Below are 25,481 nucleotides of genomic sequence, written 5' to 3' on the forward strand. Positions count from 1 at the left end.
TTCACAGGTCTCAAAGGGAGGAACAAAATGTGAGGGAATTAGATTTTCAATATAATTTTTTTTTTAAATACTTTTAAATCTATATATATTTATTCAATAAACATATTCTTATTTTTTCTTAAATAGGTTCTTGAAGGACATCTTTTGACATTTTTCTTTTTTTAATCTTTACGCTTTGTTGGCTACCCCTTTTATGTGCTTCTCAGCAAATTTACATTTTTCATATTTTTTTTCATTTCCAATACGTGAGATTTGAAATATGATTTGTGTGGTTAAGTAAATAATAATGCTATATATCCATTGTATATCTATATAGTTAAAAAGGTGTATCTGGGATTATTAAAAGCTAACCCCATACCCAATATTCAGGACAGAATACACAAGGATGTCTAATGAATAGCTGTACAAAAAATAGAACATTTGAAAATATGAAGAAAATAAAACAGCCTAACACATAAAACATTTTGCAATGGTAAAAAAATATCCCAATTTACAGATATGTATATGAAGACATATATTTGTGTGCATGTTAATATGTATGTGTGTGAGTGTAATATATATATATATATATACACTCGCAAACACACGAAAAAATATGCATCGATTTATCAATATCCGCACATATATATGTATTAACGCTTAGTAACAAAGTGCATGAAATGATACCAGTGAAATAAATAAATAGTCCAGCTGCCTGAGTGTGATGCTCACGTGTCTTTTGCCACAAATATACAGAAATATATAAATATATATAATGTGTATATACACACAGTTCTGGGTATGTCTATAGATGTGTGTAGTACACACACATACATACTCGCAGAGCAAAACACAAACCTTTATGCATTCACACATATATACATAGACATGCAATTATATACACACCTCCTCATGCACACTACGAGTGGGGATCTTATATATTACATATACACACAGGCACGACTATAGATGTGCGTATTAACACACAGAAATTAATATACACATCAGAATTTATAGTCATGTAAATGAAAAACATACACTGTGTGTATATATTTGTGTGTGTGTGTGTGTGTTAATGAACATGTCATGTGTATGTCTGTATAATATATAGAAAGGATTGGAACACATGAGTAAAAATGTCACACAGAGCGGTATACCTTGATTTGTGTAGATACACACACACTGACATCACATAGTGGCACAAGGAACAGGCCATTAAGAGGTATGAGTGAATGATTAGCAGTGTCCCCCGAGATTGATGATATCGCCGCACTATTAGAACACACCACCGGACATACCACTGTGTACCAGGGTCTATATGCAAAGAAGTATGCACACAGTGACACACAGAAACATTCATAGGAATACATACTTTCACACAAACACATTCATAACCAGATGTGGTGGGTGCAGTGGGATCCATTCTTGCTGCACCTTACAGCAGCCAGTGTACAGAGATACTCTGCAGATTAGACAGCAGCATGCTTGGCAATGAGGGACAGTGAGCAGGGTAGGGTGTGCAGGGTTAATTGGTCAGTCCCCTCTTCTGTAAACACTCGAGATCACGGCTCTGCTTCATCTCCTTCATTCTGAAACAAAATGGCATGGGGTTGGTGGGGGGGGGAGGGAGAAGAGAAGGAGATAAAAAACAAAACAAAATCAGTTATTTTACAAAATGCCTTGTTAAAGCTGCAGAGTTTATACAAACACACGCATACATCGCATCCTGCGAAAAAGCTCACAATTCTCTCCTGACAGACAGATTCTCTCAGATTCCAGCATCTGACAGTGCACATCTCTTGCATGCCGACACGGTTCCTTCACCGACACCTACAAACAAAAACATTCTGCTCTTATGTCAAGTGTGCACTACTGGTATGTTACCTGTGCCGGCAGCGCCGCAGGAAACGCATGATTTTACGGGCTGCTTGGTCCTGTTTCTTGGTTAGGAAGGACCCCCTGTGAACAGATAGAGGATATTAATATTAATGAAGGCAGCTGTGTTAGCTGAAAATATTTTTTTTATAATTTCACATTATATGAAATAATGTGTGTACACGATAAATGTCAGGGTAATGGTGCAGCCATCTCAGGAGTATTCTCTTAATACACTGCCCATACGCTTTACTATCTGATATATATATCTTGCACTCCTGCAGCCAAATGGACATACTTTTAAGATAATTGTACATTCTTCAGTTTAGAGCAAGCAAGGGTAAAATCCCTGCTAATGCTGCGGGGATCTGGGGATCTCTCCAGCTCATTAAGCTGATAGATGAGCTGTGTGCAGTGCTTAAAGTGAAGGTAATGTCCAGTAACGTCAGCGGGTGATTCTCCAGTGTGAAGGAGACCCCGATCTAGCCTCCCTGCATGCAGATCACAGAGGGTGATTGATTGCACAGGAACGAATCATACCGTGACAGGCTGTAATGATAAAATGTAGCAGGAGAGAGGGAGATCTCAATCTCATGCTGCTGTTAACAGGCTGTGCAGAGTATAATAATATAATATGCTGTCAGGATTCCCTATTATAGAAAATGTGTGTAGTGTGAGAGGGAGTGCTATGTCATACAACCCGCGCACCCCATGTTAATAATGTGAGAGGAGAGTGCTATGTCATACAGCCCGCGCACCCTCTGTTTGTAGAGTGAGAGGGGAGTGCTATGTCATACACCCTCTGTTTGTAGTGTGAGAGGGAGTGCTATGTCATACATCCTCTGTTTGTAGTGTGAGAGGGAGTGCTATGTAATACACCCTCTGTTTGTAGTGTGAGAGGGGAGTGCTATGTCATACACCCTCTGTTTGTAGTGTGAGAGGGGAGTGCTATGTCATACACCCTCTGTAGTGTGAAAGGGGAGTGCTATGTCATACACCCTCTGTTTGTAGTGTGAAAGGGGAGTGCTATGTCATACACCCTCTGTTTGTAGTGTGAGAGGGAGTGCTATGTCATACACCCTCTGTTTGTAGTGTGAGAGGGGAGTGCTATGTCATACACCCTCTGTTTGTAGTGTGAGAGGGAGTGCTATGTTATACACCCTCTGTTTGTAGTGTGAGAGGGAGTGCTATGGCATACACCCTCTGTTTGTAATGTGAGAGGGAGTGCTATGTCATGCACCCTCTGTTTGTAGTGTGAGAGGGGAGTGCTATGTCATATAGCACTCCCTCTCACATTACAAACAGAGGGTGTATGACATAGCACTCCCCTCTCACACTACAAACAGAGGGTGTATGACATAGCACTCCCCTCTCACACTACAAACAGAGGGTGTATGACATAGCACTCCCCTCTCACACTACAAACAGAGGGTGGATGACATAGCACTCCCCTCTCACACTACAAACAGAGGGTGTATAACATAGCACTCCCCTCTCACACTACAAACAGAGGGTGTATGACATAGCACTCCCCTCTCACACTACAAACAGAGGGTGTATGACATAGCACTCCCCTCTCACACTACAAGCAGAGGGTGTATGACATAGCACTCCCTCTCACATTACAAACAGAGGGTGTGCTATGTCATACACCCTCTGTTTGTAGTGTGAGAGGGAGTGCTATGTCATACACCCTCTGTTTGTAGTGTGAGATGGGAGTGCTATGTCATACACCCTCTGTTTGTAGTGTGAGAGGGAGTGCTATGTTATACACCCTCTGTTTGTAGTGTGAGAGGGAGTGCTATGGCATACACCCTCTGTTTGTAATGTGAGAGGGAGTGCTATGTCATGCACCCTCTGTTTGTAGTGTGAGAGGGGAGTGCTATGTCATACACCCTCTGTTTGTAGTGTGAGAGGGGAGTGCTATGTCATATAGCACTCCCTCTCACATTACAAACAGAGGGTGTATGACATAGCACTCCCCTCTCACACTACAAACAGAGGGTGTATGACATAGCACTCCCCTCTCACACTACAAACAGAGGGTGGATGACATAGCACTCCCCTCTCACACTACAAACAGAGGGTGTATAACATAGCACTCCCCTCTCACACTACAAACAGAGGGTGTATGACATAGCACTCCCCTCTCACACTACAAACGGAGGGTGTATGACATAGCACTCCCCTCTCACACTACAAGCAGAGGGTGTATGACATAGCACTCCCTCTCACATTACAAACAGAGGGTGTGCTATGTCATACACCCTCTGCTTGTAGTGTGAGAGGGGAGTGCTATGTCATACACCCTCTGTTTGTAGTGTGAGAGGGGAGTGCTATGTCATACACCCTCTGTTTGTAGTGTGAGAGGGGAGTGCTATGTTATACACCCTCTGTTTGTAGTGTGAGAGGGGAGTGCTATGTCATCCACCCTCTGTTTGTAGTGTGAGAGGGGAGTGCTATGTCATACACCCTCTGCTTGTAGTGTGAGAGGGGTGTATTATTTAATATGGCTGTGTAGCAGAGCGGAGCTCACTTGATACGGTGTTGCAGAGCTGGACTCTCGCGTGCTCCTTCTCGGTAACTCCTGTAACATTGCTGGATTAGTACAGCTGCTCGCCGACTCTGCTGGAATCGCTTCTGTTCATAATAACTACGAAACTTGGACTGGATTAAGATGGCTGCCTGCGTCATCTTCTTGTACAGAGCGTACTGAGGAGTTTAACAGGAAGAGAGTCAAAACAAGAACTACACAAAAATGGCGTTCACATCTTTAAATTTAGAGCACAGAGCACATCTCACAAGGAAATCTTAACCTCTACAGTGAAACAGTGACAAGCAAGGAGTGTTTGGTAGTTAGAGTGCTTATACCAAAATTACCTTCAGTGCAATCCATGTAAGCTAGCAAGAGAAGAGGGAAGTGTTAGTAAGGAAGCACAATCCCACGCTAATATAGAAGATGCCAGACATTTACTACTACTCTCTGCTCTGAACTATCATGCTCATTACAGGACAGTGAGACAGAAAGGAACCCAGGGTTTTAACATGCAATAAAAGGCTTCTACAATAATGAGTTCAATAACGAACTACCCCTCTTGTAATAGAGACCCAATAATGGACTACCTCTCTTGTAATAGAGACCCAATAACGGACTACCCCTCTTGTAATAGAGACCCAATAAAAGACTACCCCTCCTGTAATAGGGACCTAATAACGGACTACCTCTCTTGTAATAGAGACCCAATAACGGATTACCCCTCTTGTAATAGAGACCCAATAACGGACTACCCATCTTGTAATAGAGACCCAATAACGTCCCAATAAAGGACTACCCCTCCTGTAATACGGACCCAATAACGGACTACAACTCTTGTAATAGAGTCCCAATAAAGGACTACCCCTCCTGTAATACGGACCCAATAACGGACTACCTCTCTTGTAATAGAGACCCAATAACGGACTACCCCTCCTGTAATAGAGACCCAGTAAAGGACTGTCCCTTGTAATAGAGACCCAGTAAAGGACTGCCGCCTGTAATAGAGACCCAGTAAAGGACTGTCCCCTGTAATAGAGACCCAGTAAAGGACTGTCCCCTGTAATAGAGACCCGGTAAAGGACTGCCCCCTGTAATAGAGACCCAGTAAAGGACTGTCCCCTGTAATAGAGACCCAGTAAAGGACTGTCCCCTGTAATAGAGACCCAGTAAAGGACTGTCCCCTGTAATAGAGACCCAGTAAAGGACTGCCCCCTGTAATAGAGACCCAGTAAAGGACTGTCCCCTGTAATAGAGACCCAGTAAAGGACTGTCCCCTGTAATAGAGACCCAGTAAAGGACTGTCCCCTGTAATAGAGACCCAGTAAAGGACTGCCCCCTGTAATAGAGACCCAGTAAAGGACTGTCCCCTGTAATAGAGACCCAGTAAAGGAATGTCCCCTGTAATAGAGACCCAGTAAAGGACTGTCCCCTGTAATAGAGACCCAGTAAAGGACTGTCCCCTGTAATAGAGACCCAGTAAAGGACTGTCCCCTGTAATGACCAAAGTCCCCACAAATTTCATGTCATAAGTAAAGTCAGGAAAAGCAATGTCTCCAATAACGTCCACAAAACAAACTCAAATATGAAGTCACGGCGTTCAGACAGATTAACAGACTGTCCTCAGCAGGGAAGTGATGCAGTCCCCATAAGGGAGTCAGTACCTGCTTGTACTTGCGGTAACAGCGCTGAATGACGGCTGCAGCCAGGTCCTGCTGCTCCTTTAACCGCCGACCCTAAAAACACAGTGTAAAAATCAAAGAATCAGGGGTGAATATTTTACCACAGCTATAAACAAGATTCCATAAAACAAAGAGCAATGTCAGACATTCTGGGGAGACGTATCAGGTCAAAACAGGTGCATCGCCAAACATTACTATTTAGAATAGCACCTGGTTTTGCCCTGATACATCTCTCCCTGATATTAACCATCGCTGCATTAAACAAAGCGGACAATGTGCTATAAATAATATAATAATTGCATACAGGAATTCCTCCATGAATGATGCTATAGGTTGGGGTTGACCTGAATTTTACATTAAAAAACATTTAAAAAAAATATAGAATAAAAAAAAAAAAAAAACAATTAAAAAAAGATATTTAAACTTTGAGATTCCTACAGTTAGCTGCGCCCAAACTAGGAAGGAAGCACCTAACAGCCAATTGCAGCCTTCCCAATGATTTTCAGTTGCAGCCGAGCATATCCCATAACCCCCCAGCAGGTAGTTAGTGTTGGGACATTTGTTAATTGTAAGCAGATCATTAAGTTTTAGCACTCTCTAGGTAGACTTGGTTGGATCACATTTAATACATTTTCTAAGAGGGAAATCACCTGATGCAGGAGAACAGCTGCTCACGGCGAACCTAAGTTGCCGGTGGGAGGGTGAAAATGGAAATATAAGTATTGCTTCACCAACGCCTCCTGTTTTATCCCAAAACATTCAAGTGTTGGCATCCATATAGAGTAATTGGATATGGTGTGTGCTCTTTGTATGTCTCTCTTGCACATGAAGAGATAATGCTTTGATAAGAAATTGGATCAGATACAGAGAATACAATAATAACAGGACAAACGCTGTGACCGTAATGAACTTGTAACAATTTAGGGCAAGATATCCCAAACATACAAATCTTCAGAAGTCAGTTATATGAGAAGAATTAGGATTGCTTTTTGATCCCAGCAGATCCTTCGACACTTCCTTTCAAGCCGTACACGTCTTTGAGGGGTCACCAACCACTTACTAACATCTTTCTGGCCTGCCACTGATCTGACCGCCGTACTATTCTCTGTGGCTTGGCTTGATTCTTTTATTACTAGATCAAGGACATGCTTGATGCAGATAAATAACGGAATATTTGGAAAGCCCAGTGACAACATTGGCCAAATTGATACTTTAAATACATACGTATTTAATTAATCCATCACGCTGAGGGGAACAGGGGCCTGGCACAATAAAATCAAATTCTACCTGTTTTGTGCCAAATACAGGCACTTTGTGAACATCTGTTTATACTCCACTGCCAGATAACGTGACCAATAGTTTCAAGCATTTCAGAGCCCCATGATCCACCATTAACCCCTTAAGGACAGAGCTTCAGAAGCTTGTCTTTCACTTTGTGACAACGGCATTTTTTGCTGTTTGCGTTCAACTGCAATTTGCATTTGACTAATTTATTGCACCGACGCATATTATATACCGTTTTTAAAGGACAGAAAGGGCTTTCATTTGATGTAACATATATATATATATATACATGCTTATTTATTATAAAAAAAATACAGAAAAATGCAAAAAAAATGAAAAATTTTGATTTTGTTTTACAGTTTTTGCAATAATAATGTGTGCCTAATTAGTGCAGGTTAAGGAAAGCAATTAAAAATAAATTCATTTAGTTGTTCTGATTTACAGAATATATAATGTATCTGGGATTTTAAGTTTTTTTTGGTAGTTACAGGTCACAAAGCACAAGGAGTAAAATAAACTTTTAATATGGAGCGATTTTAGAATTTGGTATGTTTGTCTTGTAAGCTTTATAGCCATAAAAGAAAACAAAATTGCCACACAAAAGTATATATTTATATAAAGTAGACACCACAGGCTATTTACCTAAGGTTGTTTTGACACTTTCTACGTAGCCATTTTACCGCCAACCTCTTTTTTGGGGGTTTTCGCACACAAACTTATAACAAAGAACTTCTCATGTGTATTTTGTAAAGTTGGTGTGTGCTATTCCTGTACAAAGTTTTATTATGTGTTCAGTTACTTCTGCTGAGTACAACGGTACCCCCATTGTATGTCTTTGGCACTATTTTGTGAAGCTACAGTGCCATATAGGAGACCTGTCCTTGACTGTTCAAAAAAAAAAAAAACCACAAAGGCCTACCATTTGTAAAAGTAGACACCCCAGGGTATCTCATAAGGTGCATATTGTGCCTTAACATGGCCCCATTTTTTTACCATTACATGCCAAAGTATGTGGTAAAAAATAATTTTGTGCATTTTTTACATACGGATTGCATTTTTGCTGGGCATTTTGTATATTTCATATGTGCCACTAAGTTCAAACCCCCCAAATTATGCTCAGCTAAGTCTTCTGAGTAAAAGGACACCCCCATTGTATGTCTATGGCACTATTTCGTGAAGCTACAGTGCCACACAGGAGACCTGTCCTTTTCAGTATTCACAGTAGAATTTTGAGAGACGGATTTAATGAGCCTATGCTTCCATTTGGGGTATTATAACAGTTTGACAGTTCAAAAAAACCCCACAAAGGCCTACCATTTGTAAAAGTAGACACCCCAGGGTATCTCATAAGGTGCATATTGTGCCTTAACATGCCCCCATTTTTTTACCATTACATGCCAAAGTATGTGGTAAAAAATAATTTTGTGCATTTTTTACATACGGATTGCATTTTTGCTGGGCATTTTGTATATTTCATATGTGCCACTAAGTTCAAACCCCCCAAATTATGCTCAGCTAAGTCTTCTGAGTAAAAGGACACCCCCATTGTATGTCTATGGCACTATTTCGTGAAGCTACAGTGCCATATAGGAGACCAAGCCATATCAGTTTTTACCGAACTTTGAATTTTGACGCCGGGCCTAAGTGCAATTTCCAAGCATCTTCGCAGGTTTTAAATTTAAACTACCCCACAAAGGCCTACCATTTCTTAAAGTAGACACCCCAGGGTATTTCAAAAGGCATATTTTGAACCTTAGCGTGGGATCCTTTTTCCGCTAGCTTGTACCAGGTGTAGTGGTAATAAGCGTTTTTTCTGCCTTTTTGACACACAAAGTGAGTTTGCACAGTATATTTTGCAAACCTTATGTGTACTACCACTGTATAATACTTCATATGTTGCTCAGCTATGTCTGCTGAGTACAAAAATACCCCCGTATGTACCTTTGCCAGGTATATGTGGACATCGGAGGGGCACATTTGGGACACAGCCATTCCATTTTTTTTTCCAACTTTCAATTTTTACGCTGTGCCCATGTCCCATTTTAGAGTATTTTACCAGGCTATATAATCCAAATACCCCATAAAGCCATACCATTTCTTAAAGAAGACATCCCAGGGTATTTCAAAAGGCATATTTTGAACCTTAGCGTGGGATCATTTTTCCGCTAGCTTGTACCAGGTGTAGTAGTAATAAGCGTTTTTTCTGCCTTTTTGACACACAAAGTGAGTTTGCACAGTATGTTTTGCAAACCTTATGTGTACTACCACTGTATAATACTTCATATGTTGCTCAGCTATGTCTGCTGAGTACAAAAATACCCCCGTATGTACCTTTGCCAGGTATATGTGGACATCGGAGGGGCACATTTGGGACACAGCCATTCCATTTTTTTTCAAACTTTACATTTTTACGCTGTGCCCATGTCCCATTTTAGAGTATTTTACCAGGCTATCTAAACCAAATACCCCATAAAGCCATATCATTTCTTAAAGAAGACATCCCAGGGTATTTTAAAAGGCATATTTTGAACCTTAGCGTGGGATCATTTTTCCGCTAGCTTGTACCAGGTGTAGTGGTAATGAGCGTTATTAAATGTATTTTTTTACTTTTTAAAACTTTTTTTACTTTTTAAAACTATTTTTTAAACTTTTGTTTTGCTTATTAATTTTTTTAAAGTTTCCTAAACTTTCGTAAAACTTTTTTTTACAGATTTAAAATTTTTCTAAGCTTTTTTTTATGTTAACCCCTAACTAGCAGTAAGCAACACTAACAGTAAATTCCCCATTTTCCCATAACTCCCACCCGCCCCAGCTAGCAAAATATTTAATTATACAATATTTAAATTAGTTAATTAAATAAATTTAACCCCTGAGGGTTAAAAAATAAATAAAAGTTAATCGTCAGGGGTTAAAAAAAAATAGATCACAGTATAATACTGTGATCTGTATTTTGATCACTGTAGGCAGTGATCGACTGGCAGGGAAGGGGTTAATTTTTTACATTTTTTACTTAAACGTTATTAAAACTTTTTTTTAACTTAATTTTTTTACTTTTTAAAGCTTATTTTTAAACTTTTTTTAACGTTAACCCCTAGTTAGCCTAATACTAAATCCCCCAATTCCCCACTAACTTCCACCCTCCCCAGCTAGCTAAATTTATAACTTAAAAATATTTAAATTAATTAATAAAATAAATTTAACCCCTGAGGGTTAAAAAAAAAAAAAATCAGATCATAGTAAAATGTAATCCCTGCCAATTGATCACTGTAGTCAGTGATCAATTGGCAGGGAAGGGGATAATTTTATATTAAAATGGGTAAAGGGGGGGTAAAGGGGGGTGGGATTTTAATTAAACTTTATTCTTTTAACACCAGGGGGCAGGATCAACACTGATCCGTCTCCCTGCACTTCACACTGAACCCGGAAGTGCAGGGAGGCGGAGGTGAGTATAGAGAGCACATGTGCCCGCTCTGGCATGCTGTCAGAGCGGGCACATGTACTCTGACAGCCCGATCCGGTGCTCCCGGTCTGCCTCTAATACAGAGGAAGACCGGAGCACCATTAACCCCACGATCGCCGCGATTGCGGCGATCTGGGGTTAATTTTAACGGGTGACGGACGAGGTCCGTCACTCGTCGTTAAGGCAATCCCCTGAGTGACGGACCTCGTCCGTCACTCGTCGTTAAGGGGTTAAGCAGGCTCAGGTCCTTGACATCTGTTTTATGATACTCCATAGGAGTGCACTTTGTTCAAATTGTTCACACTGTTATTTCCAGCTCAAAGGAAATATGTGGAAGTTCTCAGTTTGCACCTCCAGGACGCCATGACACCCCCAGAGCAACATTCTTATTAGAATATATTGTCAGTGGAATGCATTCTCCTTTATGAATCATATAAATGAATTCCAAAAGTGACCAACTGATTATTTCATGCACCGGAACACACATATGCCTACATTGGAAGGTCTCTGTTTGGTGATAACTGAGCTGTAATAAAGCTGATTGAAGGAGAACTATAGACGTAGAAGACTATTATGGTCCGGTGAAGAGAAATGTGGATCTTATAGGTTTCCCCATAGAAGTGGTCTGTGTCCCTTGTAGGAGAACCTATATAGAGGTGGAATGTGGAGCTTGAAGGAAGACCTATAGAGGTGGAATATGGATCTTGAAGGAGAACCTATAGAGGTGGAATATGGATCTTGAAGGAGAACCTATAGAGGTGGAATATGGATCTTGAAGGAGAACCTATAGAGGTGGAATATGGATCTTGAAGGAGAACCTATAGAGGTGGAATATGGATCTTGAAGGAGAACCTATATAGGTGGAATATGGATCTTGAAGGAGAACCTATAGAGGTGGAATATGGATCTTGACGGAGAACCTATATAGGTGGAATATGGATCTTGAAGGAGAACCTATAGAGGTGGAATATGGATCTTGACGGAGAACCTATAGAGGTGGAATATGGATCTTGAAGGAGAACCTATATAAAGTGATCCTGCTACATAAAATGAATGGCTGCAGTTAATCTTTAAAATGGGGAAATGGCAGGGTAAGTATCATGTAATCCGATGCAGCCGCAGTGACAATATTAGGTGTTTTTCACTGGAAGCAGATAAGATCTTCAACATATTCGTCTACATAATAAATAAAAAAAATTATGAAATATATACTCTATATATATATACACATATCTAAAGCAGCTCTGCCTCCCAGACACCTTCTGTACTTGAAGATCTTTGTGCTGCCTTGAGTTACTAAACCTCATCATTTTCCTGGCACAATAGGGTCTTTAAGTCCCCCCCCACCCTCAGGGTCCCACTCCCACTGGGATGAAGGGGGAGGAAGGGGTTAAACACTTACCTTTCTCCAGCGCCGGGCTCCCTCCTCCCTTTTCCGACGTCATGTGCGGCAAGAGCCGCGCGTATTCAATCAGTCCATAGGACGTCAGCGTCTTCTCACTGTGATTTTCACAGTGAGAATCACGGAAGCGCCTCCGCCTCTAGCGGCTGTCAATGAGACAGCCACTAGAGGCTGGATTAACCCATATGTAAACTTAGCAGTTTTTTTTTGTTTTTTTAAACCGCTATGTTTACAGCTGCAGGGTTAACACTAGAGGGACCTGGCACCCAGACCGCTTCATTGAGCTGAAGTGGTCTGGGTGCCTATAGAGGTCCTTTAAGGAGTATTGTTCTATGAATAAATCCTCCATCACTAACCTGTCATTAATATAGCCAGTTATTTCCTAAGCACAGAATGGAATATGTGGCACTCTCATGGAGACGTGTTCTGGGAGTCTGAGAGAAGTAAGCCCACAATCCGGGCAGTGCATGGTATTCACAAAACGCTGGGCTCCTCTGATGAATCGTGTTTACCTTATATTTACGGAAGGCGGTCTGAATGACCCGGGCTGCTTCATATAACTCCCTTTGCTCGTGATCAGACAGCGTGAGAAGAGCAAATTCACTTTCCATGCGTCCGCTGCTTGACGCACTGAGAAACTCTGACCAACGTGCAGTGCCAGGGGGGTCAAACCGCTCAAAAGAGATCTCACCAAGAGGGGGGGGTGTAGCGGGAGAAGGAGGAGCATCTGACCTGTAGGTGATACAAATCATAGCAGGATTATCTTAATAACGACCCCCTGAGAGATGCTGTAATAGAATGGCCCAGGGATTAGGATCTAAATTGTTCTGCATTCTGGAATTGTGTCCATTACTGCTTCTAGCTGTTAATGTGCCTGTTTAGCAGACCCCCATGTGACAGTTTGCTAATAAAGGTAATAAAAGGAACATATACAGAGCTACTCACTAAAGTGAGAATTGCTGGGAATTTCAAATGGAAGGCCAAAATAGCCAAAATGAAAACAGAACTGGCTTGGAGAATTATTTAATTCAGCTTTGTTGGTAGAAATGAGAGAGGCTATCCTTACACCATGACCAGCGTCTGATGTCCCAGTGTGGTACAATACAGCCTGTTAAAGATATGTTTGTTATTCTGTAACATATAAAAACACAGAGAAATCAGCCCTAACAGCTCTAGCTTCCACTACCTTGGGCAGCAACAATGGCTATAGTAATTCATCTCCCCAAACATACAGATTTTAGTTTAGTCTGTAAGCCTTACCTAGTCATTTTCACACGCAGCGGTTCGGTGCCTCTCCTGTTCGTCCTTTTAATACGTTGACCGAATGATCCTATCTCAGAATGCGATCCTCTGCTTGCTCCATCATCTCCTGGGCTCATCTGAGCAAAACAGGCCAGGGCACGTGCCGCTCGCATGCCCTCACTGCAGGGAAAAAAGTATAGTTACACAATGGTAATGCCAGCATTGCCACATCATAGAAACCTCTACACCGTAACAAGTAAAAAGTACCAAACGTACCCCTCACATGTTGTCAGTTATACACAGCACAGACAGCGGCAGTGCTATCCTTCCTCACACACTACTACACCATGCCACCTATACACAGCACAGACAGCGGCAGTGCTAGCCTTCCTCACGCACTACTACACAGTGCCACTATACACAGCACAGACAGCGGCAATGCTAGCCTTCCTCGCGCACTGCTACACCATGCCACTATACACAGCACAGACAGCAGCAGTGCTATCCTTCCTCACACACTACTACACCATGCCACCTATGCACAGCACAGACAGCAGCAGTGCTAGCCTTCCTCGCACACTGCTACACCATGCCACCTATACACAGCACAGACAGCAGCAGTGCTAGCCTTCCTCGCGCACTGCTACACCATGCCACTATACACAGCACAGACAGCGGCAGTGCTAGCCTTCCTCGCACACTGCTACACCATGCCACCTATACACAGCACAGACAGCAGCAGTGCTAGCCTTCCTCGCACACTGCTACACCATGCCACCTATACACAGCACAGACAGCAGCAGTGCTAGCCTTCCTCGCACACTGCTACACCATGCCACCTATACACAGCACCGACAGCGGCAGTGCTAGCCTTCCTCGCACACTGCTACACCATGCCACTATACACAGCACAGACAGCGGCAGTGCTAGCCTTCCTCGCACACTGCTAAACCATGCCACCTATACACAGCACAGACAGCGGCAGTGCTAGCCTTCCTCGCACATTGCTACACCATGCCACATATACACAGCACAGACAGCAGCAGTGCTAGCCTTCCTTGCACACTGCTACACCATGCCACCTATACACAGCACCGACAGCGGCAGTGCTAGCCTTCCTCGCACATTGCTACACCATGCCACATATACACAGCACAGACAGCAGCAGTGCTAGCCTTCCTTGCACACTGCTACACCATGCCACCTATACACAGCACCGACAGCGGCAGTGCTAGCCTTCCATATACACAGCACAGACAGCAGCAGTGCTAGCCTTCCTTGCACACTGCTAAACCATGCCACCTATACACAGCGTACACAGCTGCAGTGCTAGCCTTCCTCGCACATTGCTACACCATGCCACATATACACAGCACAGACAGCAGCAGTGCTAGCCTTCCTTGCACACTGCTACACCATGCCACCTATACACAGCACCGACAGCGGCAGTGCTAGCCTTCCTCGCACACTGCTACACCATGCCACTATACACAGCACAGACAGTGGCAGTGCTAGCCTTCCTCGCACACTGCTACACCATGCCACCTATACACAGCGTACACAGCGGCAGTGCTAGCCTTCCTCGCACATTGCTACACCATGCCACCTATACACAGCGTACACAGCGGCAGTGCTATCCTTCCTCGCACACTGCTACACCATGCCACTATACACAGCACAGACAGCGGCAGTGCTATCCTTCCTCACACACTACTACACCATGCCACCTATACACAGCACAGACAGCTGCAGTGCTAGCCTTCCTCGCACACTACTACACCATGCCACTATACACAGCACAGACAGCGTCAGTGCTAGCCTTCCTCGCACACTGCTAAACCATGCCACAATACACAGCACAGACAGCGGCATTGCTAGCCTTCCTCACACACTGCTACACCATGCCACCTATACACAGCACAGACAGCTGCAGTGCTAGCCTTCCTCGCACACTACTACACCATGCCACTATACACAGCACAGACAGCGGCAGTGCTAGCCTTCCTCGCACACTACTACACCATGCCACTATACACAGCACAGACCGCGGCAGTGCTAGCCTTCCTCGTACACTACTACACCATGCCACTATGCAACGCACAGACAGCGGCAGTGCTAGCCTTCCTCGCACACTGCTAAACCATGCCACAATACACAGCACAGACAGCGGCATTGCTAGCCTTCCTCACACACTGCTACACCATGCCACCTATACACAGCACAGACAGCTGCAGTGCTAGCCTTCCTCGCACACTACTACACCATGCCACTTTACACAGCACAGACAGCGGCAGTGCTAGCCTTCCTCGCACACTACTACACCATGCCACTATACACAGCACAGACAGCGGCAGTGCTAGCCTTCCTCGTACACTACTACACCATGCCACTATGCAACGCACAGACAGCGGCAGTGCTAGCCTTCCTCGCACACTACACCATGTAACATATACAAAGAGCAAATACGGTGGACACATAGTCAGTGCTGGCCTTTCCTTAACACATACAGCAACAACATTCCACTTATACAAAGCAGACAGTGGCAGTGCCCACCATGCATTAAAAAACTGACCCATGAGGGGGCAGGCCAGGCATTTGGTCTGCAGTGTCCAGGTAACTGGCGAGCCACGCCATGGTCTTGCTGAGGTTGGTTGGCCGTTCCCGGAAAGGACCAGAGTCCGATGCAGTGAAGTCTTCCTGTTTGATCCTCTCTGGGGTGGCTTCTATAATTTGCTCTGCAAGGGTAACCATGTCCACCTGTGGTAAAGGATAGAGAGACACATGACGTACGAAAGAGGAGGGTGGTATTATATATTACATTTACACATAGAAAGCAATAAGCTGCCCAGAAGAAGACTGGAATATCAGAGGGAGGAAGGATGGCAGAGAGACAGAAATGTAAGAGAGCGTGCAGTAAAACAAACAGCAGCACAAAGAATGAAGTATAAATGATTGCAAAAATTGCTGGACTACCTGCAGGTATCCCTGATTCTCGGTGTCTTCTCGGTAGTCCAGTAGGGTTGTATCATCTTCAAAGCCACCTTGCACTCCAGGGGAATCTAGGTAAAGAGCTCCTCCTTCTGCATCCTCTAGATCCCAAGAGGAAGCACCCAGAATATGGGGGCTAGGTGGGGTTTCAACAGGAGTGTCTTGGCTGCTTTCAGGGCTGCAGTCTGGGGACCCCCGCAGGGCTGAGCTACTAGAGTACGCAGAAGTCACAGATACTGAACCATCTGACGCTTCAGAAGGAGAAGGCAGACTGCTGAGACCTGAGGGGGAGAAAGCATTTTACACCACTACGAGCATTCATTCAGCTTTCCTGTCACTCACCACAGGGAGCGATCAATTCTCTTATTTATCCCAACAATTGCACAGAAAGGATTTTAGAGTCCAAAAGTGGCCTTCTGAAGCAGTAAATAAAGAAAGGGTAGCAGATATCTGAAATAGCCTTCCGGTGAAAGGAGTAGCACAAAAGAAAAGCTGGACAATGCCTGTGCTTTGCATAAGGCCACCCCGAAGAACTAATCAGTAAAATAATACAGAATATATGTTCCTGCGTAAATTAATAGTAAACAAGATTATTACCAGTGTCAGCACTGGTGGAGAGGGGAGAGAGCCCCCTCCCGGTCTCTTGGTTGCTCATAAATGAGTGCCAACTGTCGGACACACAACTTCCCCCGTGTAAGTCTGTGTAGTTGCTGGCTGTCATTTCTTGCCTCTGCAGTTCCTCCAGGGTGGTTGCCAGCTTTACATGACCACGAGATCGAGCCACCCCCAAAGGAAGTCTGCCAAGGGAGTCCGGGATAGATAGAGCTCGGCAGTCCCAACGAAAGAGGAGAGTGGCAGCCTCTGTGTGGCCAAGGGCGCATGCCCACATCTGAGAAAAGATACATGACAATAATGAAGACAAAGAACAGAAAAGAAACAGTAATAGGATGACATGAAGGAGTTTAAGCTGTGAGGTCTCCATGAGGCTGGAGAAAGGTAGAAATTTGAAAGAGACCATCAGGGTATAAAATGGGTTGTATTTAGGAATAGTCCATTTGATGTGTGTGAGGAGCATGGGAGGACAAGGATGGTCATTGTAAATTGAAGCTTGGCAGGTACAGGGAGACGAGGGGGAGAGAGGCATGAGGAGAAGAAGACAGGACATAGAGAGGATGGTTAGAAGCAGATTCTCACCAGGGGGGTACATGAAAAGTGATCCACATTCAGAGGGTCGACCTCTAATTCCACAGCCAAACTCTGGGAGTGGAGGCTCCTACGGTAGCAACCAATCAGAAGGAGGACACATTATGACATTTTCCTATCCTTTTTCCACCCAAGCCTAACAAATTTCCCATGTATGTCTTGTTTCCATTTCACTTATTGCCAACCATACCAGTAACATCAATCAGTCTTGCAACATCTTTTGTCAGTGATATCCTTCCACATCCAGCCTTATCTCACTGCCACCGCTCACACATGCTGAATCCACCTCACCAGTAAGTTTCCCACTTACCGCCATTGTATAAGAGTCTCTATGAGCCGTGCGTATCCCTGAGCGGCTGCCAGGTGGAGCAGTGTCATACCTCGGAAACTCATCTCATGGGCCAACAGGTCTGAGGTAACCCAGCAGGTCTGTGACATCATTTTCTCACAGATTGCCACAAGCCGGGCTTCAAAATTGTCTCCTGATGACATCTGGAAGTAGGCAAAAGGATGACACTTGAAGATAAATACTATTTAGTGGACATGCAAATTTCCCCTCTACGAGTTGCTTGCGAGTGTCATGGAACGGACATATTTTTATGTTATATTTAGTTCACATTTTTATACCCTTTAGTTTAGAATCCATAGTAAAGTCTTCTGCCTGTACACTCAGTGGACACTACATGGAGAAGATAAGTGTAGTTTTGGTTTGGTATGTGATCAGATAGGACCTACAGCCTGGGATTTGTGGTAAGGTACACCGGGTTTATGGTTGGCATCCATGGATTATAAAGCTCCATGGCAGGGCTAGGACTATTGTGTGGCTTCTAATGCTACGACTAGAAATGTCCCAGTTTTCTTATTACAGCATCTGTGCCCTGATTCCTTGCCGTCGTACAACCTAACCCAAGATTTACTAATCCACCATCCCTTCAATTGTTTGCAATTGTCCATTACCCCCTTCACAACCTGTAGTACCTGCATGATCCCTGAAATCATAATCCAGTTTGTGAAGAAACTACCCTGTTTGGTTCGTTAAATTGAATTTTTCTCGTTCGGTAGATAAAACTACGGAACTACTCATTAACTACAAAGAAAAAATGCACGATTAAGTGCTCTCCCTGTGTGGCCCCCGTTAGTATAGCCCAACACCACGTGTTGGAGAAAACTACTTGTTTGCATGAAAAGTGGCAGCGGAACTTGTTTGTCGAGTGTCTGGAACTAAAATCGGACACTCTACTTTCCGAACGCCGGTCAACTTCGTGAACGCCTGCTTCTTTTCACCAACCAGTCCGGAAAGCGCTAATCGGTAGTTTTGTTCCCACGTATTAGGAGAACAAACGCTACCTATGACCCAGGGGAACAGTTCGTAAATTTGTTCGGATTTTAGACTTCCCGAAATAAACCGACCGCTGTGGAACTATTTTTGGGCATAGAATTACGCGTGCGGTCAGTCAAATTAGGACTCCCAGGTAATTCCTGAACCCCAGAACCGATCTGGGTGATTTTCGGATATGGTGGTCACCCAGATTGTGGTGATTTTGTGTTTACATTTTTGGGGTTTTGTGCCTGGAGATAATGGAGTTTAATACAGTGTTGACTCAATTATCTCCTAGACACAGGGGAGGGATTTACCTATTTTGTATGGGAGTGTCCTGGACCTAAGAGCCAATGTAATCATGTGTATGTTTTTACTGTAGTCTACTCTCAGGTCCAGGGGGGAGTTCCCCTTGCATGGCGACAGACATATAAGGCCAGTTGGCCTGAATAAAGGGCGGGCTTATAACAATGACTGACAGGGAGCTAAGATGGAGGTGGCTCTCTCTATACTGACTGCCAGGTGTAAAGGGCGGGGCTTATAACAATGACTGACAGGAAGCTAAGATGGAGGTGGCTCTCTCTATACTGACTGCCAGGTGTATAGGGCGGAGCTTATAACAATGATTGACAGGGAGCTAAGATTGAGGTGGCTCTCTCTATACTGACTGCCAGGTGTAAAGGGCGGAGCTTATAACAATGATTGACAGGGAGCTAAGATGGAGGTGTCTCTCTCTATACTGACTGCCAGGTGTAAAGGGCGGAGCTTATAACAATGATTGACAGGGAGCTAAGATGGAGGCGGCTCTCTCTATACTGACTGCCAGGTGTAAATGGCTGAGCTTATAACAATGACTGACAGGGAGCTAAGATGGAGGTGGCTCTCTCTATACTGACTGCCAGGTGTAAAGGGCGGAGCTTATAACAATGATTGACAGGGAGCTAAGATGGAGGTGGCTCTCTCTACGCTGACTGCCAGGTGTAAAGGGCGGAGCTTATAACAATGATTGACAGGGAGCTAAGATGGAGGTGGCTCTCTCTATACTGACTGCCAGGTGTAAAGGGCAGAGCTTATAACAATGATTGACAGGGAGCTAAGATGGAGGTGGCTCTCTATACTGACTGCCAGGTGTAAAGGGCGGAGCTTATAACGATGATTGACAGGGAGCCAAGATGGAGGTGGCTCTCTCTATACTGACTGCCAGGTGTAAAGGGCAGAGCTTAAAACAATGATTGACAGGGAGCTAAGATGGAGGCGGCTCTCTCTATACTGACTGCCAGGTGTAAAGGGCGGAGCTTATAACAATGATTGACAGGGAGCTAAGATGGAGGTGGCTCTCTCTATACTGACTGCCAGGTGTAAAGGGCGGAGCTTATAACAATGATTGACAGGGAGCTAAGATGGAGGTGGCTCTCTCTATACTGACTGCCAGGTGTAAAGGGCGGAGCTTATAACAATGACTGACAGGGAGCTAAGATGGAGGCGGCTCTCTCTATACTGAATGCCAGGTGTAAAGGGCGGAGCTTATAGCAATGATTGACAGGGAGCTAAGATGGAGGCGGCTCTCTCTATACTGACTGCCAGGTGTAAAGGGCTGAGCTTATAACAATGACTGACAGGGAGCTAAGATGGAGGTGGCTCTCTCTATACTGACTGCCAGGTGTAAAGGGCGGAGCTTATAACAATGATTGACAGGGAGCTAAGATGGAGGCGGCTCTCTCTATACTGACTGCCAGGTGTAAAGGGCGGAGCTTATAACAATGATTGACAGGGAGCTAAGATGGAGGTGGCTCTCTCTATACTGACTGCCAGGTGTAAAGGGCAGAGCTTATAACAATGATTGACAGGGAGCTAAGATGGAGGTGGCTCTCTCTATGCTGACTGCCAGGTGTAACGGGCGGAGCTTATAACAATGATTGACAGGGAGCTAAGATGGAGGTGGCTCTCTCTATACTGACTGCCAGGTGTAAAGGGCGGAGCTTATAACAATGACTGACAGGGAGCTAAGATGGAGGTGGCTCTCTCTATACTGACTGCCAGGTGTAAAGGGTGGAGCTTCTAACAATGATTGACAGGGAAGATGGAGGTGTCTCTCTCTATACTGACTGCCAGGTGTAAAGGGCGGAGCTTATAACAATGACTGACAGGGAGCTAAGATGGAGGTGGCTCTCTCTATACTGACTGCCAGGTGTAAAGGGCGGAGCTTATAACAATGACTGACAGGGAGCTAAGATGGAGGTGGCTCTCTCTATACTGACTGCCAGGTGTAAAGGGTGGAGCTTCTAACAATGATTGACAGGGAAGATGGAGGTGTCTCTCTCTATACTGACTGCCAGGTGTAAAGGGCGGAGCTTATAACAATGATTGACAGGGAGCTAAGATGGAGGCGGCTCTCTCTATACTGACTGCCAGGTGTAAAGGGCAGAGCTTCTAACAATGATTGACAGGGAGCTAAGATGGAGGTGCCCAGTTAAAGGATAAAGAGGTGTGGATTTCTACATGAACTTTTTAAAATATTTTTAAACTTTAATATTTTTTATAGTTCGTTTTTTCTGCTTTACCCCCTTACAAATACAGATTAAATATACAAGAAATTCTCGAAAGTGACAGTTCATCTTTAGCTCCTCTACACGCTCACAGTCCACCTTGTTAAAGCGACATTCAAGCACTAGAGCTAATTGCAGAGGTTATAGTGTTATCAATATGTATACCGCGAGCCTCCCCAGCCCATTTACTGACACAGGATTCATTGGGTCCAGGGGTTACATATGTGGAGGACAAATGTAAAATACACTGGGGTTCCCTTTACAAAGGGTTAAGAACCAGTCACCCCCATTATAAACCAGAAAATGGCGTGTGTGAAAATGGAGACATGGGAATAGTCAATACTCAGCAGGTCTAGAAAGGGTTGGCCTGGCTAATAGTAAATTCATAGGCTGACGGGACTGAAACGAACAGAAGCCTAGCTGAATGAAGCTGTCCCCGCTCTGGCATGAACACAGACAAGTCTGGCACATCTAGGGCCAACAGGCTCTGTGGAAAAAACTTGCAGGTAATTTAAGAAGCGTATAATCCACTTTGCCAATCTCAAATGACGTCTTATGGAAATTGAAACAAGCCCCCCTCCTTCTGTCATCCTCTTTAGCTGAGATTCAGGGAGTGCAGAGGATTACATGGGGAGAGAGCAGCTTGATGGAAAGGCACTCAGACAGAGACAGCAGACAAACTTAAACGGACTGTCAAAGTGGGTCAAATAAGAGTGCAGAGCAGAGAGCCTGGCGGGAAGAATGATAGAATAATGGGAGAACACACTGATGAAGCTGTGCTGCCTGTCTCACCTGACTGGTCTCCGTACCCCGGTTTCCACCAGGAGGTGGCTGGCTGTGCTGTAGGTGTGTGGAGCTCATACCGGCCATCCTCCGCTCCATCTGTTCCAGACGTTCCAGTATAGACATCCTAAACTGATTGTCTGCAAGAAGATGAAAGATTAGGAAATAGTGTCCATGAGAGACATCTTATCACATACACCCAGTACTTTAATTACAGGACATATATTATTCTGATAATGTCCACATTCTGAGACTAAGCTATTATGATACGTACAGAACTTTCAAAGTGCTTTCAGAGTGGGTTTAAGTTACCAGTCAGCAAGACTCGATTTAACTGTTTCTATATAAATACTCATTCTTGACCAATACACAAATGTATTATATAAGATAGCCTATCATTGGCTGCAAACAGTGCCGTCAAATCTCACAGAGCGGGATAAACACAGGATGATACGATACACTTGGTGTATTGAAAAGGGTTGCCGTATTTTTCCTTTTTCTGTAGGTTTTATCGCCATTCCATTGTGTTACATATAGATTTATTTTTGGATATTTCTAATTGATTGCATGGGACCATTAATATAATTAATCTGAACTAGATAAGAGTATTATTTTATCCTTTTTTCGTGTTCTCTTATTCACTGGAAGCTTGAGAAGTATTCTCTGTATTAATATTTTAAGCGCTCCCCTACTGTTTATTGATTGTTTTTAGTTTTGCTGTGTTGAGAAATCAGTGTTTAGGAAGTTTTGCTCCTATCAGAAATTCATGTTTCACATTTGTCTCTCAACAAATACGCTTTCCTGATGGTTGTTGCTTTTTTTTTATATTCACAACCAGAGGAAGATTTTGTTTTTAGAATAATAGCTTTTCAGATTAATGGCATTAAAGTGGCACTGTCATGGCCAAATCCCGTTTTTTTTTTTTTTACACCCCACTCCCAACTCCACTACAACTAATTGTCCCCAATGTCACCTCCAAATGCCTGTAAGCCCCCCATCTTACCTATTTTTGTATCTTTATTTTGTGTCCATATCTAGGTCCTGGGCACGCCATCTTTGTGTGTGTAGATGAAGTCCCTGTGGGACACGTCATCTGCTGACACTAGATAGTGCTGTTAAATTCCCGCGCATGCCCAGTTAAACACTCAGAAAGACGAATAAATGAATAGAAATATCAAACTAATGAACGAAGACCTCTTCGTTCGTTCGGTTTATTACAAGGAGGGAGCTACCGGCTCGCGGCTCCCTCCTTGTAATATGTAAAAATAGAAGCAGCAGGGAGCAGTCCTCCCCGCCACTTGATAAGCCCCCCATGTCTTCCCTCACTCTATGGGGGTCCCTTGGCGCTGAAGGGGTTTGTGACGAGAGCAATCTCGCCACATTGCATTGGAGAAGCCTGGCTGCCCGCCTGCTGCCTTTGGACTATGGCCCTGGGAGATTGGGCCCTTTAAAAACAGTATTCGGCCATACCAGAGTGTATGTCACTCATTCTGGCCCTTTAAATACAGTGGGGTCATTTTGGTACTTGCCCTGTGTGAGCTGTGGTAACCCAGATAGCTATGCCATGGAGCCTATTCGTGTGATTAAAGACTTTGGCTCCATGGCGATTAAACTGTATTCGGTTGGTCTGAGTGCCATTCACCTAATAATGTGCACTCAGACCTGAGCTATCTGGGGATATGTGAAATGTCTGTGTGTTATGTGTAAAATGTGACTTTATGTATTTTAAAGTGTTTTATGTCGTTTTGCAACCATGTGGTTAATGGAGTCTGCCTCTAGTCCTGGATAATTGGATTACTTCTCCAATTATCTCCAGGGCAGAAGGGAGGAAACCAGGATGCATTGTGGGGATGTTTTTTCTGCCAGCCAGGGGGAACAAAATATACTTTTCCTAACTTTTGAACCCCTGGTCTGATTCATGCCATTTTTAATATGTTGTTCCCCTGAATGGATTGATTGAGTATATGTATTTGTATGTGAATGTGATGTATGGTTTTAAAGTTACAGAGTATGTGTGGAAACTGTATTTTTACTGTATGTATAATGGGATTATGTGTCACACTAAGGGGAGGGGATGTGTGGGTTGCACCCGTGATACTATTGGTTATTTTATGCCTCCCCCTGGGTGTGGCCTGTATGTGTACTCATGTAATAAAAACCAGGCTGGGTGCCCCAGCACCTCAGACCACTGCTTGACCCTCAACACGGAGCCTTGTCTCGTTCTTGGGGGGATTCACTGTATGCTGTTGGAGATCGATTGCTAGGAGTGTAAGCTGATGTCTGCTTTTCCTGTTCGTCTGCTAGCAGCTATTCGTGAGGTTCCAGTTTGGAGTGCTATTTTGTATCCAGTTCTGGAGTTTGGTGTTCTGCAGTAGCTGTCCCTGTCTCTCAGAAAGGGGCATATCGCCTAAACGGATTTTAACCCCTTGTCTGCTGAAACGGTCCGTTACAGGGTTTAAGCCCCTTCAGCAGCTTACCTTAATCCAGCACTGGTGACCTCTCCTCCCCTGCCGACGTCAGCTCCGAATGGAGTGGAATGCGAATGCGCGGCAAGTGCCACGCTCGCCTTCAAACAGTCCCTGCTGTCCTATGGACGTTCTGCACGCTGGATGTGAATCACGCAGATGCGCCTCTAGCGGCTGTCAGGAAGAAAGCCACTAGAGGTTGGATTAACCCCTAATGTAAACATAGCATTTTACATCTGAAGGGATAAAACCTGAGGGACCTGGCACCCAGACCACTTCATTGAGCTGAAGTGGTCTGGGTGACTTTAGTGTCCCTTTAACCCCTTAAGGACCAAACTTCTGGAATAAAAGGGAATCATGACATGTCACACATGTCATGTGTCCTTAAGGGGTTAATATAAAAATACACTTTGTATTACATAGTTTTTTTTACATAGTTACATAGCTGAAAAGTGACTTGTGTCCATCAAGTTCAGCCTTCCTCACATATGTTTTTGCTGTTGATCCAAAAGAAGGCAAAAAACCTAGTCTGAAGCATTTCTAATTTTGCCACAAACTAGGAAAAATTTCCTTCTTGACCCCAAAAGCGCAGTCAGATGTCTCCTTGGATCAAGCAGCTTATACCCCACTAATTAGAAATTATATCCCTGTATGTTATGTTTTTGGAAGTATTTATCCAATTGCAGTTTAAACATCTGTATGGACTCTGACAAAACCACCT

At 43.9% G+C, this 25,481-nt stretch overlaps 1 protein-coding gene across 4 annotated transcripts in view; it reads right to left on the reverse strand.

Moving 5' to 3' along the window:
• Window positions 1–311: 311 nt before the first annotated feature.
• CAMTA2 (calmodulin binding transcription activator 2) overlaps window positions 312–25,481 on the reverse strand; it is a 100,590-nt gene continuing 75,420 nt past the window's right edge. For 2 of the 4 annotated variants that reach the window (XM_063449751.1, XM_063449752.1), the window contains 13 exons: window positions 22,305–22,435; window positions 17,959–18,140; window positions 17,640–17,718; window positions 17,043–17,334; window positions 16,431–16,726; window positions 16,030–16,214; window positions 13,476–13,637; window positions 12,728–12,947; window positions 6,052–6,123; window positions 4,735–4,755; window positions 4,391–4,566; window positions 1,864–1,938; window positions 312–1,568 (listed from right to left, as the gene is read on the reverse strand). In XM_063449751.1, coding sequence (XP_063305821.1) covers window positions 1,505–1,568; window positions 1,864–1,938; window positions 4,391–4,566; window positions 4,735–4,755; window positions 6,052–6,123; window positions 12,728–12,947; window positions 13,476–13,637; window positions 16,030–16,214; window positions 16,431–16,726; window positions 17,043–17,334; window positions 17,640–17,718; window positions 17,959–18,140; window positions 22,305–22,435 — 1,955 coding nt within the window. In that variant the 3' untranslated portion in view covers window positions 312–1,504. The remainder of the gene's footprint in view (window positions 1,569–1,863; window positions 1,939–4,390; window positions 4,567–4,734; window positions 4,756–6,051; window positions 6,124–12,727; window positions 12,948–13,475; window positions 13,638–16,029; window positions 16,215–16,430; window positions 16,727–17,042; window positions 17,335–17,639; window positions 17,719–17,958; window positions 18,141–22,304; window positions 22,436–25,481) is intronic. The other 2 variants (XM_063449754.1, XM_063449753.1) reach the window with 2 other exon arrangements.

The sequence above is a fragment of the Pelobates fuscus genome, chromosome 3 (assembly GCF_036172605.1).
Source record: "Pelobates fuscus isolate aPelFus1 chromosome 3, aPelFus1.pri, whole genome shotgun sequence".
In the NCBI taxonomy this organism is placed as follows: Eukaryota; Metazoa; Chordata; class Amphibia; order Anura; family Pelobatidae; genus Pelobates; species Pelobates fuscus.